This window comes from Bufo bufo, chromosome 2 (genome assembly GCF_905171765.1).
Source record: "Bufo bufo chromosome 2, aBufBuf1.1, whole genome shotgun sequence".
In the NCBI taxonomy this organism is placed as follows: Eukaryota; Metazoa; Chordata; class Amphibia; order Anura; family Bufonidae; genus Bufo; species Bufo bufo.
Window position 1 is genome coordinate 220,920,269 of NC_053390.1, and position 19,178 is coordinate 220,939,446.

A 19,178-nucleotide genomic window follows, 5' to 3' on the forward strand; every position below is an offset into this window, starting at 1 on the left:
TGGATTTCCTGACCATAGTATCAAGAACATTGGAGTCAGCTTGGAATGGCCACTTACAAGGCGGACACAATGCTGGTACATTCAGCTGCACAGCAAATATAATTAGGCGCATCCCTCTTTTGTAAGATACAAAAACATCCACAAACCGATTTTAATTTTGGTGGGACTGGCCGATCATCTGAGTTTCCCGACCCTTCCCTGACCATAGATGTTGGGGAATAGAAGGATTGAGCATGTTGGATTTCTCATAGGAGGTAAGCTTGCTACTAGAGGCATCTGGCCGTGGCTTATTCCTCTATGTGACAACATACATGCTTGGCCATGTGGGTCAGTGGAAGGTAGTTCACAAAGAGTTTTTTCCATACAATAGCCCTGGTGAAAATGCATTACTAATAATGTAGGTCTATGAGACTATGCAGTGTAGGGGTCTCCTGATAGACCAGACATCTCATACTTGCCTACATACACTTATTAAGTGTTCTTTGTGTGTTTCTGATATGATAATAATTGAAAGTTTTATATACCTTTTTTATTTATTTTATGTATGCCAGGTAAATGACTGTGTATTCTTTTCAAGGTGGCACCGATATTATAGCTTGTTTCATGGGACAAAACGTCAGCATTCCAGTCTACAGAGGAGAAATCCAGGCCCGGAATCTAGCAATGGGGATAGAAGCATGGAATGAAGAAGGTGATTATTTTTCTCACGCTACGTTCACTGACCGAGGATCTCAATACCGTAAAAAAAAAAACATTTCCATTTAGTCCTCGTGCATTCTGAATGGAAAGAGATCCGTTCAGGATGCGTCAGGTTGTCTTCCTTTCCATCGGCATTCCGTTTTGTAACCAGACACAAGACCACTGCAAGCTGCTGTTTTGTCTGGTCATAAAAATGGGGGAAAAAAACTGATCCGTCACTACTGAAAACAATGCAAGTCACCCGTTGACTTTTAATGTATTTAGTGACTTTCAATGTATTTTTATAAATTTTTTCGTTTTAATTTCACACAACCGCATTTTAAAGGAACAGATGCATCCTGATGTGCAAAATCAAAATGGATCCGTTTAATTCCGGTATTGAAATCCTCTGCCGGATCATACAGGTATAATATTGCAGTCGTCAGCAGTAACTTTCCCAGTCCTTTAGCGAGTGTACTCGCGAGTATACTCATTGCTGGGGTAACTTCCTGCAAATTTCAGGATTTCTTTTCTGAGGACAGGCACAGGTTTTCTATTTTTCTTTCTTATTCAGTCTTTAAATTCTGTTCTCCTGCAGCTTCCCACTGCTACCATGAGAACATTGTGACCGACCTTTACCATTGATTTATTGTCATAAGGAATGATTGTGAACTTTTACACTGGACATTTTTCTCTTGAGCAATGAGAAGAATGACCTTGAGAATGGAAGAGTTGATTTCATTCATAAAGTATCTGAGACATGCCATAAGATGCTCATGTAATGTTCCTATGTGCTATGCGGGTAATCTGCGAGGCGTAAGCCATGTACACGAGCATTCCCTTTCTTTACTGGTAAAGATGCCGTCACTTAGGAGCTCCCTATTAATGGGACACATGTTGTACTTTGTCAGAAAAGTGATGTCAAAGCTTCAGCACAATTCAGATGGTGATGTTAGAATGCAACAGAAAAAAATGATGTCACAGTATCGGGATAATGCACACAATGATGTCACAACACAAGGATAACACATATAGTGATGCTATAGTATAGGGCTAATGCACACAGTGATGACACAGCACAAGGATAATACATATATTGATTAGTTTTGAGCTAATCGAGCTTCGGATGCTTCATCCGAAGTCGCTTCGTTCAAAACTTTGGAATAATACTGTACGGAGATTCGTCTCCATACAGTATTAGAATGCATGGGCTCCGATGAGCCAAAGTTAGTTATTCACGAAGTTGCGTGTGACTTTGTTGAATAACTTCGGTAGTTGATTTTTAAAGTGTACTAGTCGGAAGTTAAGTTCGGTTTCAAGCTGTAAAGTGGTTTTCCACTTAAAAAAATCAACTACCAAAGTTTTTCAACAGTCACGCGCAACTTCGTGAATAACTAACTTCGGCTCATCTGAGCCTATACATTCTAATACTGTACGGAGACGATTCTCCGTACAGTATTATTCCGAAGTTTTGAACTAAGCGACTTCGGATGAAGCATCCGAAGCTCGATTCGCTCGACACTAATAGTGATGCTGTAATACAGCGATAATGCACACAGTGATGCTACTGCACAAGGATAACACACATAGTGATACCATAGTATAGGGATAATGCACACTATGATGTCATAGCACAAGGATAACACATATAGGGATAATGTACATAGTGATGTCACAGCACAAGGATAACCCATATAGTGATACCATAGTATAGGGATAATGTACACTATGATGTCATAGCACAAGGATAACACACATAGTGATACCATAGTATAGGGATAATGCACACTATGATGTCATAGCATAAGGATAACACATATAGTGATACCATAGTATAGGGATAATGCACACTATGATGTCATAGCACAAGGATAACACACATAGTGATACCATAGTATAGGGATACTGTACATAGTGATATCACAGCACAAGGATAACACATATAGGGATACCATAGTATAGGGATAATGTACACTATGATGTCATAGCACAAGGATAACACACATAGTGATACCATAGTATAGGGATAATGTACACTATGATGTCATAGCACAAGGATAACACACATAGTGATACCATAGTATAGGGATAATGCACACTATGATGTCATAGCACAAGGATAACACATATAGTGATACCATAGTATAGGGATAATGCACACTATGATGTCATAGCACAAGGATAACACATATAGTGATACCATAGTATAGGGATAATGCACACTATGATGTCATAGCACAAGGATAACACACATAGTGATACCATAGTATAGGGATACTGTACATAGTGATATCACAGCACAAGGATAACACATATAGGGATACCATAGTATAGGGATAATGCACACTGTGATATCACAGCACAAGGATAACACGTATAGTGATACCATAGTATAGGGATAATGCACACTGTGATATCACAGCACAAGGATAACACCTATAACCCAAATCTTGGGATGTGGCCCATCATGTATTAGGCGCCATACTTGCACATACAGGGTCTTCCACTTCCATATATATCCCCAGCTTCTTCTATGAATAGTTGATCTATGGTAGAGTCTGCGTCCGCTGCTGCTAATATATGAAAACTGTGAGCTGACGTTTGGCCAATCTTTAGAGTGTTTAAATAAATTGCTTGATAACCCTTGGCCTGGTAATTGAGTCCCTAATGCTGAAGGTCTTGCTTCTAGGCACGATTTATTTTATAAAGCACTTTCACTTGATTAAAATTAGGTTTTTAATGGAGGTTGAATAATTTTAACCTGATTGGTAAGATTGTAAGGAATGCAAATTAATTATCCCCAAGGAAGCAGTGACAGGTACTTTTAACTGTACATCCATGTTAATGAAGACCCTCTCATTAAAGTTTGCTTTGCATTGATTTTTAAGCTAGGTGCATTTCAGGATGCTCGTACGCTTTATTACCGAGCAAGAGTCAAGGTGCTTGTGACTGTTCATAGTTTGCAGTAGTTTGTACCATGCAGTGCAACATTCTATAAAATAGTCTTTCATATTGTTCATTCCATGCGTTACCTTTTTACATACATACTTTACAAAGATGAACACTCTTTGAGCTGAGAGTAAGATAAATACTCAGTTGAGTTTCTTTATTTTAATACATTGCTTTACGTACGGTTTATTGTACAGTTCTTGAGTCCAGAGCTGCATTCACCCTTCTGCTGACTTCACTGCTGAAATCTCCCAGTATTCTTTGCTAGTTCACACAATACTGTTTCTGAAGCAGTTTTTCCAGCCATAGTCAGACGTGGATTGAACAGGACGGCGTAATCTTTACAGTATCATTCCTTTTGGGTCCACTCCTAGCTTTGGCCTCAAAAACTACAATTGTGATTTCAGCCTAGTGCTAAGAATAGATGGCTGCTACACTGCAGAAGAAACCCAACCACGTGCCTTGGCCAGTAGCTGCAAGGTTTTGTGGGGGAAGCTGAAGAATTACCTTCAAAACCATGCTTCATTCTCTGTACGTGGCTATCTGATGCAGGTAAATTGGCCCACTGCATGAGAACCAGAAGTATAACTTGAAAATTCCTAGGTCCAGATGCAAAGCCTTGTAATAGGGTCCCCCCAGCTTCCATGCAGTCTATAGTACCGATTCCTTCCCATGTGGCATGTGTCCGTTCCTAGTGCACGCTGCACACATCCAAAATGAACACAATGCACAGAATTATCCTGTGAAAAGAACATGGATAATACACACAATAATATCTTCTGTGTTTATTATCCCCGTAGTAGAATGTCACATCAGAGGTAGAATGCACACAGTGATATGACAGTACAGCTATAAAAAGTACAATAATGCCGCAAAACAAATCTAATAGAAATTGGTATCTCTGTACGAAAATAATAAAATGAGTGATATCACAGCACAAGGGTAATGAGCCAAGTGAAGCAACTGGACAAAAATAGAGTGATGTTAAAGAGCAGAGACGGTGAACACAACGATTATGGTCATCAAAGGAGGCATCGCACAATCATCCGACTTGATCCGATTTTTGAGGTTTCACGTGGCTAAAAATTTTGCATTCAATCTGGCTTTTATGTCCCTCCCACATTTGATCATCTGCAGATCTTGGTGACACCTGCTACATCCTTGATTTGTATAACCTTCTGTTTTGGTGTTGCAATTTTAAGTAGAGGAATATTTTGTGTGTGTATATATATATATATATATATATATATATATATATATACACAGTACAGACCAAAAGTTTAGACACCTTCTCATTCAAAGAGTTTTCTTTATTTTCATGACTATGAAAATTGTAGATTCACACTGAAGGCATCAAAACTATGAATTAACACATGTGGAATTATATACATAACAAACAAGTGTGAAACAACTGAAAATATGTCATATTCTAGGTTCTTCAAAGTAGCCACCTTTTGCTTTGATTACTGCTTTGCACACTCTTGGCATTCTCTTGATGAGCTTCAAGAGGTAGTCCCCTGAAATGGTTTTCACTTCACAGGTTTGCCCTGTCAGGTTTATTAAGTGGGATTTCTTGCCTTATACAGTCATGTGAAAAAATTAGGACACCCTTTGAAAGCATGTGGTTTTTTTGTAACATTTTTAATAAATGGTTATTTCATCTCCGTTTCAACAATACAGAGAGATTAAAGTAATCCAACTAAACAAAGAAAACTGAAGAAAAGTCTTTTCAAGATCTTCTGTAAATGTCATTCTACAAAAATGCCTATTCTAACTGAGGAAAAAGATAGGACACCCTCACATGTATTCCCTCTTAAATTGGCTCAGATCTCACACAGGTATATCACACCAGGTGCACATAATTAGTAGATCGTTACTCTGCATGTTGAATGAGGCTTGCCCTATTTAAACCTCAGACATTTAGTTTGGTGTGCTCCTGACTGTTGAAGTGAGAGTGAGCACCATGGTGAGAGCAAAAGAGCTGTCAGAGGACTTCAGAAAAAAGATTGTAGCAGCCTATGAGTCTGGGAAGGGATTTAAAAAGATCTCAAAAGATTTTGAAATCAGCCATTCCACTGTCCGGAAGATAGTCTACAAGTGGAGGGCTTTCAAAACAACTGCCAACATGCCCAGGACTGGTCGCCCCAGCAAGTTCACCCCAAGAGCAGACCGCAAGATGCTAAAAGAGGTATCCAAAAACCCTAAAGTGTCATCTCGAGAACTACAGCAGGCTCTGGCTACTGTTGATGTAGAAGTACATGCCTCTACAATCAGAAAGAGACTGTACAAGTTTAACTTGCATGGGAGGTGTGCAAGGAGGAAACCTTTGCTTTCCAAGAGAAACATCGAGGCCAGACTGACATTTGCCAGCGATAAAGTTGACAAAGACCAGGACTTCTGGAATAATGTTCTTTGGACAGATGAGTCCAAAATTGAATTATTTGGACACAACAGCAGAGGACATGTTTGTCGTAAACCAAACACAGCATTCCAAGAAAAGAACCTCATACCAACTGTGAAGCATGGAGGTGGAAGTGTCATGGTTTGGGGCTGCTTTGCTGCAGCAGGACCTGGTCAGCTCACCATCATAGAATCCACGATGAATTCTACTGTGTATCAGAAGGTGCTTGAAGAACATGTGAGACCATCAGTTAGAAAATTAAAGCTGAAGCGGAACTGGACCATGCAACATGACAATGACCCAAAACATACTAGTAAATCAACCAAAGATTGGCTGAAAAAGAAGAAATGGAGAGTCCTGGAATGGCCAAGTCAAAGTCCAGATTTGAATCCCATTGAGATGCTGTGGGGTGACTTGAAAAGGGCTGTACGTGCAAGAAACCCCTCAAACATCTCACAGCTGAAAAAGTTCTGCATTGAGGAGTGGGGTAAAATTTCCTCAGACCGATGTCGAAGACTGGTAGATGGCTACAAGAACCGTCTCACTGCAGTTATTTCAGCCAAAGGAGGTAACACTCGCTATTAGGGGCAAGGGTGTCCTATCTTTTTCCTCAGTTAAAATAGGCATTTTTGTAGAATGACATTTACAGAAGATCTTGAAAAGACTTTTCTTCAGTTTTCTTTGTTTAGTCGGATTACTTTAATCTCTCTGTATTGTTGAAACGGAGATGAAATAACCATTTATTAAAAATGTTACAAAAAACCACATGCTTTCAAAGGGTGTCCTAATTTTTTCACAAGACTGTAAATGGGGTTGGGACCATCAGTGGCGTTGAGGAGAAGTCAGGTGGATACACAGCTGATAGTCCTACTGAATAGACTGTTAGAATTTGTATTATGGCAAGAAAATTATTTTAAGAAATGAAGGTCAGTCAGTCAGCCGAAATATTGGGAAAACTTTGAAAGTAAGGGCTATTTGACCATGAAGGAGAGTGATGGGGTGCTGCGCCAGGTGACCTGGCCTCCACAGTCACCGGACCTGAACCCAATCGAGATGGTTTGGGGTGAGCTGGACCGCAGAGTGAAGGCAAAAGGGCCAACAAGTGCTAAGCATCTCAGGGGACTACCTCTTGAAGCTCATCAAGAGAATGCCAAGAGTGTGCAAAGCAGTAATCAAAGCAAAAGGTGGCTACTTTGAAGAACCTAGAATATGACATATATTTTCAGTTGTTTCACACTTGTTTGTTATGTATATAATTCCACATGTGTTAATTCATAGTTTTGATGCCTTCATAGTCATGAAAATAAAGAAAACTCTTTGAATGAGAAGGTGTTTTCAAACTTTTGGTCTGTACTGTGTGTATATATATATATATATATATATATATATATTATATATGAAACACAGCAGCAAAGCACAATTCGCACAGAAGAAACAAAGTGCAGATCCAAGGGGTTGCTTCAGGCAAAAGTCTGACAGTAAACTGTTTCAGCCCACCGTCTTGGGCCTTTCTTTCGAAAAATCTAAGGCAAGCTGAAATGTTGCATTCGACACGTTGGTAAAACATATAGCATATTTCACAGACTTTGAAGTGTTGTTGGAGATTATTTATATATATATATATACTGGTATATATATTTATGCATAATATATATAGATAGATAGATATATATATATATATGTCTTATGCTTTGTTAACATAAAAAATGCAGTGTGCTGCACTATTTTGCACGGTAGCTGGGTTTTGTAACCGAACCCAGTGGATCCCATTTATAGTCAATGGGGTCCAACAGGTGCTGTTAGCGTCCGTTACTTGATGTCTCCGTTGTTTCCATTAATATTGTTAGTCTTCTCCTATATCTGAACAGGACAGTGTAAATCAAAGCACTGATGCGAACCCATCCTTAAAGGGGTTGTTAGAAGTTATCCCCTATACACAGGATAGGGGATAACTATTAGATTGGTGGAGATCCTACCACTGGAGCTTGGGCCCCCTCCCCCCCTGAAATGAATGGAGCAGCCATTCAGGCATGCATGTGGCCGCTCCATTCATCTGTATGGGAATTCTGGAGACCCTGGAACTCCCATAGAAATGAATGGAGCATGCGCCTGACTAGCCTCTCCATTAATTTCAGGGGTAGGGGGTACGGGGCCCCCATTCTCATGATCGGTGTGGGTTCCAGAGGTAGCACCCCCACCAATCTCTGTTATCCCCTAACCTTTGGATAGGAGCTAACTTCTTACAACCGGAATGCTCCTTTAAGACCCCTCGGACATCGGACGACAGAACAGCTGATTGTCGGGAAGGAAGCGTTCCTTCTTGACAATCTGTGGCTTGCTGGAGGCGGAGACAGCTGTATGGGTATTAGTGATCACTAACGCCATCGCTCTTCCCCATACTCAGATTCTGATAACTGCTGTCGGCAAATGACAATTTTTGTGTGTGCACAAACGATTGGATGACCCGATGAACAAGCATTTTGTTCCTTCAGGTACATTTACACCGCCAGATAATCGCTAACGAGCGTTCCTATGAACGATCGTTAGCGATTATCTTTAGTATTCTTGGCCCGTGTGACGGGCCCTTAAGATAAACAGCCTTAAAAAGTTAATTGAGCCAAAGATAAAAGAATTTGGTGACCAGACAGTTAATAATCTGCCTCTCTGACAGAACAGCGCACATTGTGATAGTTTTGCGTTTGTTGTGTCAATCCATTCCACTCCCCTGTGAAGGTGTTAACGCCAGGTTTGCAGTGAATACGCTTAATTAAGTGGGTCACACTAAACATTCATCTTCAGAACCTTCAATCTGTGAATCAGATACGCATTTGCCACCAAATTTACATAGCACACAGACACGGCTGAATAAATAAAGCAAGTTTGTGTGGTTTTAATTTAGTAGTTACTAGGGGAAAAACAAGAGTTAAAACTTGTAGACCAGTGCTCAGCAGGTCTGCCATGTAAGTGGATAATCTGTATCCTTCTTATTCTTTTCAGTATAACGCTATATATATATCATCTAATTATGCAGATAGATGTTAATGTCTTCTGTTTTCTTCAGGAAAAGCAGTGTGGGGAGAAAGCGGGGAGCTGGTTTGTATGATTCCATTACCATCTCAGCCCACGCACTTCTGGAACGATGAAGATGGCAGCAAATACCAGAAAGCTTATTTCTCCAAATTCCCAGGTATCACATTAGCATAGGAAAGTAATGGCTAAACACATGCTGGAAACACGGGCTATTGTCTGTAATTACTGTAGCATCCCTATGGAGGCAGTGAGTGGTCGTATCGGACCAACAGGCAGTGGAAGACATAATGAGGCGTGAAGCAGGCATACCTACTGTAATAGAGCAAGTGGGTGACTTCATAATCTTAAGACAAATGGGCAGGGGTTAGAATAGAATGGTTTTATAATGACAAAGTGCTTTTATATTTCACATAAGTCGTGCATTGTTATTTGTTCTGTTCTCTTCTGCTGTTTATTTGTGTCCTTTATGTGGCATACTATGCATTTATTATGCTCTATAAAACATCATGCTTTCAGATCAGTTTCCTTCAGGGTGTGAAATGTGTCAGATTTCTTCTTTCTGTAGAAGCCCCCCTGCTGCGGTGGAGCTAGAGGCGCTGTGAACGTGTAAAATCTGGACAGGGTCTCTCCACCACTTATTTATCTTCCAGTTTCTTTAGCTGGTTCTGTAATAGAAATGGCCATATTTCAGTTAAGCGTGTGATGCTGTTATTTCTGCAGGCAAAAAGAGTCTAGTATACGAGATACAAAAAGGCCCATAGGATTGTGGGAGCTGTAGTGATTAGTTTTACATGGGTTTTCCCAGAATGTTTATTACCAGTGGCACTGTTAGCTGGTGGGGAACAATTTTCATAAAAAAAACCCACAATTGTTTATACATTGTGTGAATGGGATAGTTATTAATTCCTTTAGACTGCAGTGTAATATCTTGCTGCACTGATGTGACCTTGAAAGTGCTTGTGCAGGAATGCGGGGGGTTTGGCACCCCTCTTCTCCACTTTGCCGGACCTGTAAAGGGAAAATTACTTACCTGCTTTCCAGTGCTGACTCCCTGCTCCTTCTCCTCCAGGCCTGCAAAACTCTGCTGGGCTCCCTTAATGTAAACATCTGGTTTGACATTGCCACAGCCAATCACTGGCTACTGCAGTGAGCGACTCTTCTTGCGCAGTGGGCAGTGATTGGCTGCGGCGATGTCAAAACAGATGTTTACATTCAGATAGCCCAGCAGAGCATCGTAGGCCGGGAGGATAAGGAATGGGGAGCCAGCGCTGGTAAAGTGTGTGGAGTGGAGGTGGGGGACTTTGTTCCCCCCCCAAATCCCACCATTCTTGCACAACCCATTTAGGCTTTTTTGAAATGTTCAGCTCCAATTTTGACAGGTTTGGCTAACCCTCTACTGTGTACGCTGGCCTCCCGAATGGCAAATGATGAATTGTGGGCAGAACGGTGGCTCAGCGGTTAACACTGGGGTCCTGGGTTCGAATCCGACCAGGGACAAATCTGCATGGAGTTTGTATGTTCTCTATGTGGGAAGCTAATGGTGCAGATAATGTCACTATTTTAGAACTAAAATTATACAGTAAATGATGGGCACTCACTATCTGGAATCACCAAGCTCGCAATATTTATTTCTATTTAAAAAAACAACAACATATACTAAAAGGCCATCACACTTGGGCTACATGCACACGACCGTATGTGTTTTGCGATCCGCAAAAAAACCGGATGACGTTCCGTATGGCATCCGTTTTTTTTTGCGGATCCATTGTAATAATGCCTATCCCTGTCCGCAAACTAGAAAATAACAGGACATGCACTTTTTTTTGCGGAGCAACGGAACGGACACGGAAACAAAATACGGTCATGTGCATGAGGCCTTACAAAGACAAGAGCTAAAATATAATCAAATAAAAATGAGGATAGTAAGTAATCACCAAAAGGATTAGGCAGTACTAATATAATTCTCTGATGGCCAAATACCTATTGGAGAATTGCCACCATAGATTGTACAATATCGTAGCGCATATATTCACATCACAAATATTATGGCCCTGGAATAGCTCAAAATAGTTCATTAGGTGCAGTCTATTGTGTACAATTTGTTATAATACTCATACGGTCCTTGATATTCCAATAGACGACTGCTTACTGTCCATAATGCTGTAAAAGTAATATAATACTGTCATGTTGAGATTGAGTCGCAATCTTAGTGATAGTACTGGACAAAGATGCAAGGTAATTAGATATATATCAAGAGTGCCAAAGCATAACAGGTTCGTTATTGCGTTGGTTCCATTAGATTTGCATAATTATCTTTCACTTTACTATTTGTCTCGTACCGTGATTTCAGACCCCACTGTTCTTGAATACAGGATTCAATATTACGTAAATGTCCATGATGAACACTCGATCCTCCTTACTGATTAATCACACTGTTGCGCAATGTAACGGTTACTCACTGTTTTTTGCAGGAGCGTAGTTGAGTGTCGTCCGTGGCATCCCACGTGGTGTTCGGCACAAACTGATCTTACCTCTGTGTTATCTGCTAGTGGTAAGTATTACAATCTCGCTGCTTCCTTGTGTGAACTGGGGGATCGGTCGGCGTCTCACGTGTTCAATGGGTCCGGAGCTGAACAGCCGGCTGCATGTAAATGCTCTTGATAGTTAGTCCTTCAAATCATGAACATATAGGTTTTGGAGCACTCCATTTATTGCAAATTTTAAATGTACTTATGAGGGTACTTGCAATTGGGGGGTGTTCACATCCAGATGCGTTTCGGACCTTTGGACTATCTGCACGTACCCTTAAATACCCTCTACATAGTAACATAGTTTATAAGACTGAAAAAAGACATCTGTCCATCCAGTTCAGCCTGTTAGGCTACATTCACACGTCCGTGGTGTGTTGCGGACCCGCAAATTGCGGGTCCGCAACACACCAGCCCGTCACCCCCATAGAAATGCCTATTCTTGTCCGCAAGCTGCGGACAAGAATAGGACATGCTCTATCTTTTTGCGGAGCTGCGGACCCAAAATCGGGGCCGCGCTCCGCAATTGCGGCTGCAGACAGCACACTGTGTGCTGTCCGCATCCATTCCGTCCCCATAGAGAATGAATGGGTCCGCACCCTTTCCGCAAAATTATCCTGCAAGTTGATCCAGAGGAAGGCAAAAAAAAAAACTGAGGTAGAAGCCAATTTTCCCCACTTAAAATAGGCATGCATATTAATCGCATGCGTTTTGAGTGCGATTTCTGATAGACCTTTTATTCAATAGTTGGATTTTTCAGTTATGATGTTTCACAGTTTATATCATTCATCAAAGCTATTACTGATTAGTCAGTAGTAATTAATCAGTAGTGTCTATATTGCGTTAATCAGTAATACCTTTGATGAATGATATAAACTGTGAAACATCATAATAACTGAAAAATCCAACTATTGAATAAAAGGTCTCTATCAGAAATCGCACACAAAACGCATGCGCTTAATATGCGTTTGCATGCCTATTTTGGGCCCATAAATATGTCCCAATAGTGATGTTACAAATAAACCATATTGATCATCTACAAGAAACAGCGTGATTGGTAATACTCGCCACTAGCAGATGACACAGAGGTAAGATCAGTTTGTGCTGAACACCACGTGGGACACCACAGACGACACTCTACTCCGCTCCTGCATAAAACAGTGAGTAAAAGTGTGATTAATCAGTAAGGAGGATCGAATGTTCATCACGGACATTTACGTAATATTGAACTCTGTATTCAAGAACAGTGGGGTCTGAAATCACGGTACGAGACAAATAGTGAAGTGAAAGATAATTATGCAAATGAAGTGGAACAGACGCAATAACGAACCTGTTATGCTTTGACACTGTTGATATACACTCACCTAAAGAATTATTAGGAACACCTGTTCTATTTCTCATTAATGCAATTATGTAGTCAACCAATCACATGGCAGTTGCTTCAATGCATGTAGGGTTGTGGTCCTGGTCAAGACAATCTCCTGAACTCCAAACTGAATGTCAGAATGGGAAAGAAAGGTGATTTAAGCAATTTTGAGCGTGGCATGGTTGTTGGTGCCAGACGGGCCGGTCTGAGTATTTCACAATCTGCTCAGTTACTGGGATTTTCACGCACAACCATTTCTAGGGTTTACAAAGAATGGTGTGAAAAGGGAAAAACATCCAGTATGCGGCAGTCCTGTGGGCAAAAATGCCTTGTGGATGCTAGAGGTCAGAGGAGAATGGGCCGACTGATTCAAGCTGATAGAAGAGCAACGTTGACTGAAATAACCACTCGTTACAACCGAGGTATGCAGCAAAGCATTTGTGAAGCCACAACATGCACAACCTTGAGGCGGATGGGCTACAACAGCAGAAGACCCCACCGGGTACCACTCATCTCCACTACAAATAGGAAAAAGAGGCTACAATTGGCACGAGCTCACCAAAATTGGACTGTTGAAGACTGGAAAAATGTTGCCTGGTCTGATGAGTCTCGCTTTCTGTTGAGACATTCAAATGGTAGAATTTGGCGTAAACAGAATGAAAACATGTATCCATCCTCTGATGGCTACTTCCAGCAGGATAATGCACCATGTCACAAAGCTCTAATCATTTCAAATTGGCTTCTTCAACATGACAATGAGTTCACTGTATTAAAATGGCCCCCACAGTCACCAGATCTCAACCCAATAGAGCATCTTTGGGATGTGGTGGAACGGGAGCTTCGTGCCCTGGATGTGCATCCCTCAAATCTCCATCAACTGCAAGATGCTATCCTATCAATCTGGGCCAACATTTCTAAAGAATGCTATCAGCCCCTTGTTGAATCAGTCATGTAGAATTAAGGCAGTTCTGAAGGCAAAAGGGGGTCCAACAACGTATTAGTATGGTGTTCCTAATAATTCTTTAGGTGAGTGTATATCTAATTACCTTGCATCTTTGTCCAGTACTATCACTAAGATTGCGACTCAATCTCAACACTCTGTATAACATGACAGTATTATATTACTTTTACAGCATTATGGACAGTAAGCAGTTGTCCATTGGAATATCAAGGACCATATAAGTATTATAACAAATTGTACACAATAGACTGCACCTAAGGAACTATTTTGAGCTATTCCAGGGCCATAATATTTGTGATGTGAATATATGCGCTATGATATTGTCCAATCTATGGTGGTAATTCTCCAATAGGTTTTTGGCCATCATCAGAGAATCATATTAGTACTGCCTTATCCTTTTGGTGATTACTTACTATCCTCATTTTTTATATTTTTTATTTAATTATATTTTAGCACTTGTCTTTGTAAGTGTGATGGCCTTTTAATTAATTAATTAATTTTTTAAATAGAAATAAATATTGCGAGCTTGAGGTGATTCCAGATAGTGAGTGCCCATCATTTACTGTATAATTTAAAGTTAACCCATCGGTGACCGGGTGAGTCACCATTGATTGGTGCACCTGTTCCACGTCAGTAGACAGGGGAGCCATCTTGACAAGAACATACCTATTAATATCTTAGAACTAGATTGAACAGTTCCTACAACCATGTCTTGTATTTTAGGTATCTGGGCGCATGGAGACTATTGCAAAATAAATCCTAAATCGGGAGGAATTGTTATGCTGGGACGCAGGTGTGTATTTTTGTCTTGCTCTCACACAGAAAGAAGCACTCACATAGAGCGCTCTCTCCATGCTGCTGAAGACTGTCTAAAATGAAAGTCTGTGACCTGGTCTTGAGTCCATCTCATGCAGAGAGGAAAGAGGGCTTGTTTTAGCAATCAGTAGGGGTCTCAGCATTCTGACGTCCACCAATAAAACCTTTGATATGTCGCTATTAGGGGTGCACCGAAATGAAAATTCTGGTCCGAAACCGAAACCGAAAATTCAGGATGCCCTTGACCGAAAACCGAAACCGAAACTGCCTTTTTGCCCAAATACTTTTAAAATACTTTTTTTTTAATGATTTTATTAATAATTCTTTTTCATGAATGAAATTCATCTGTGGGTGGCGCTGTTATGGAGAGGGGGATCTGTGGGTGGCGCTGTTATGGAGAGGGGGATCTGTGGGTGGCGCCGTTATGGAGAGGGGGATCTGTGGGTGGCGCCGTTATGGAGAGGGGGATCTGTGGGTGGCGCCGTTATGGAGAGGGGGATCTGTGGGTGGCGCCGTTATGGAGAGGGGGATCTGTGGGTGGCGCCGTTATGGAGAGGGGGATCTGTGGGTGGCGCTGTTATGGAGAGGGGGATCTGTGGGTGGCGCTGTTATGGAGAGGGGGATCTGTGGGTGGCGCTGTTATGGAGAGGGGGATCTGTGGGTGGCGCTGTTATGGAGAGGGGGATCTGTGGGTGGCGCTGTTATGGAGAGGGGGATCTGTGGGTGGCGCTGTTATGGAGAGGGGGATCTGTGGGTGGCGCTGTTATGGAGAGGGGGATCTGTGGGTGGCGCTGTTATGGAGAGGGGGATCTGTGGGTGGCGCTGTTATGGAGAGGGGGATCTGTGGGTGGCGCTGTTATGGAGAGGGGGATCTGTGGGTGGCGCTGTTATGGAGAGGGGGATCTGTGGGTGGCGCTGTTATGGAGAGGGGGATCTGTGGGTGGCGCTGTTATGGAGAGGGGGATCTGTGGGTGGCGCTGTTATGGAGAGGGGGATCTGTGCACTGTTATGGGCATAACAGTGCACAGATCCCTTTCCCCATAACAGTGCACAGATCCCCCCTCCCCATAGCAGTGCACAGATCCCCCCTCCCCATAGCAGTGCACAGATCCCCCCTCCCCATAACAGTGCACAGATCCCTTTCCCCATAACAGTGCACAGATCCCCCCTCCCCATAGCAGTGCCATAGACCGATCCCCCTACCCATAACAGCCCCGGCCCTGCTGCTCACAGCATCACTCACTGCATCTTTATTTTACCTTACAATCGTGAGGCTCCAGTAACTAACAACTCTGCAGGCAGAGCGGAGGGCGGCGTAACGTCACTTACTCACGTGACGCACCTGCTCCGCCCACTTTATGAATGAAGGAGGCGGAGCAGGCGCGTCACGTGAGTAAGTGACGTTACGCCGGCCTCCGCTCTGCCTGCAGAGTTGTTAGTTACTGGAGCCTCACGATTGTAAGGTAAAATAAAGATGCAGTGACAAAGTAAACCGCCCGCCCGGCGCCCGCCCGCAGATGGTGGGTGACAAATCCCACACCCCATATTTTCGGCCGATATGTAACAATATCAGCCGAAGTGGATTAGGTGCATTTTCGGCCGATATTTTCGGCTGCCGAAATTTCGGTGCACCCCTAGTCGCTATGAAACGCGAGCACTCTACAGAAGCACTTTCATTGTTTAGGCATCTGTAGATGTATATTAAATGCAGCTAGAAGCTGTTTGTACTGCTGTTTTGGGGTATCTGCGTGACTTTTCAAAGAATGTTGAGTGGACAGGTGTCTCACTTGATGTCTCCCAAATTTTTCCTCCCCTTTATTATTTATTTACCAGAGGTCCCCAACCTTTTATATGGTGGTGTTGAGCCAAACTCCTTAACCCCTTCAGTACCTAGACACTTTTCACCTTAAATCCCAGGCCGATTTTTGCAAATCTGACGTGTCACTTTATGTGGTAATAACTTTGGAACGCTTTTACATATCCAAGCCATTCTGAGTTTTTCTCGTGACACATTCTACTTCATGACAGTGGTAAATTTGAGTCAATATATTTCACCTTTATTTATAAAATCATCCAAAATTTACCAAAAATTTGGAAAAATGTATAATTTTTTAAATCTCAATTTGGATAATTTCACACTCCCGTTTTGGGCGGATCTGTCATGGACCTGCAAAAACGGATCCATTACAATAAGTCAACCGCATGCATCCGTCATGAACGGATCGGTTTGTATTATCTGTAACATAGCCAAGACGGATCCATCATGAACTCCATTGAAAGTCAATGGTAGACGGATCCGTTTTCTTTTGTGCCAGATTGTGTCAGAGAAAACTGATCCGTCCCCATTGACTTACATTGTGTGTCAGGACGGATCTGTCTAGCTCCACATCCCATGACGGACAGAAAAACACTGCAGGCAGCGTTTTGGTGTCCGCCTCCAGAGCGGAATGGAGACTGATTGGCGGCAAACTGATGCATTCTGAGCGGATCCTTTTCCATTCAGAATGCATTAGGGCAAAACTGATCAGTTTTGGACCGCTTGTGAGAGCCCATGACGGATCTCACAAACGGAAAGCCAAAACACGAGTGTGAAAGTAGCCTTTTTCTACTTTTAAGGGCTCATGCACACAAACGTATTTTCTTTCTGCTTCCATTCCTTTTTTTCTTTTGCGGACCGTATGCGGAACCATTAGCTTCAATGAGTCTGCAAAAACAACGGAAGGTACTCCGTGTGCATTCCGTTTCCGTATTTCCGTTCCGCAAAAAAGTAGTGCATGTCCAAATCATGGTCCGAGGCCCCATTCAAGTCAATGAAAATACAGAACGCACACGGAACGCACCTGTATGTCTTCTGTATTTCATCCGTATTTTGCGGATCCATACTGAAGAAATGCTATGCCCAGCCCATATTGCGATTAATAAGTTACTGTTTCTGTTTTTGATCCGCAAAAAACGGATCGCATACGGAAACCATATGGATATGTTTTGTGGAAAAACGGAACGGAAGAGGACTTCATTCAGAGAAAAAAAAATAACTCGGATACGGAACAACGGAGCTGTGAAAAACGGACTACAAAACAACCACGGTCGTGTGCATGAGCCCTAAAACAGACAGTAATTCCTCATAAAATAGTTATCAACATTCTCCATATGTCTGCTTTATTTTCGGGTTGATAAGACTTTTTGATCGCTTGGCATTACACTTTTTGTGAGGCAAGGTGAAAAATAATGGCTGATTTGGCTTTTTTTTAACAAATTTTACAGCATTTACCTGAGGGGGCATATAATGTGATATTTTTATAGAGCAGGTTGTTATGGATGCGGCTACCTAATATGTCTATCATTTTTATTTTTGTTAAGTTTTACACAGTGAAAGCCTTTTTGAACAGAATAAAATCTTGTTTTTGTGTTGCCATATTCTGAGAGCCATATATATTTTATTTTCCGGTGATTGTCTTAGGTAGGGTCAAATTTTTGGGGGGATGAGACGACGGTTTGATTGGTACCATTTTTGGGCTAAATACGCCTTTTTGATCACTTGGTATTACACTTTTTGTGAGACAAGGTGACCAAAAAATTGCTATTTTGGCACTGTTTAAAGAGGACCTTTCACCCATTGACATTGTAAACTAAGTATACAGACATGGAGAGCGGCGCCCGGGGATCTCACTGCACTTACTATTATCCCTGGGCGCCGCTCCGTTCTCCTGCTATGCCCTCCGGTATCTTCGGTCACAAAGTTATGGTAGGCGGAGATTTCAGTCACTAAGTTATGGTAGGCGGAGTCTACCCTTGTTCTGCTGTAGCGCTGGCCAATCGCATTGCAGAGCTCACAGCCTGGGAGAAAATAGCCTCCAAGGCTGTGAGCTCTGCGCTACAGCAGAAATACGGACACGGCGATACCTACTAATATGTGTACTTTTTCTTTTTTTCTTCCTTTTTTTACTGCCCTCGCGCTTCGCTCTGGTGTTTTTTCTCCTGCTTCCTGAGAAGCTTCTGAGCTGCTCTCTGCTCCTCCGGTGGATGTCGCTGCTATTGCATGTATGGTAGGACCTGTTAGCTCTTTTTTCTTGCTGAAGCTTCTAGGGACATTGTTGTTGTGGCCATCATGCCTAAGCCTGGGCCCCTACTTAAATCCACAAGTCCTCTTCTCAATCGGCCAAGACCTCTTCTCAGATCCAGTGGGTCCTGTATGAGGTGTCTTCTGCGCCTTCTGTCTCTGGTATTTGTGCCGCCCGCCCTGCTCCTGCCCTGCCCCATGTGGACAGGTTCATCCTTCTCCTCCTTCTCTCATTCAGCCCCCCCCCCCCCCCCCGTCCCTGCGGAGCCTGCAGCGCGGCTGCTGATTTGGTCTTAGTCGCCAAGGCAGTCATGTCCTTTAATCTGTGGCGCCAACCATTCCTTATCCTCTCAGTGGTTCCCACAGTGGACGCCTGACTACGAAGAGGC

General features: G+C 42.3%; 1 protein-coding gene across 1 annotated transcript in view; it reads left to right on the forward strand.

Moving 5' to 3' along the window:
* Nucleotides 1-19,178, forward strand: part of AACS (acetoacetyl-CoA synthetase) — a 133,087-nt gene that overhangs the window by 88,890 nt on the left and 25,019 nt on the right. The window contains exons 13-15 of the mRNA XM_040416232.1: nucleotides 578-691; nucleotides 9,090-9,215; nucleotides 14,637-14,706. Of these exons, the coding sequence (XP_040272166.1) occupies nucleotides 578-691; nucleotides 9,090-9,215; nucleotides 14,637-14,706 (310 nt within the window). The remainder of the gene's footprint in view (nucleotides 1-577; nucleotides 692-9,089; nucleotides 9,216-14,636; nucleotides 14,707-19,178) is intronic.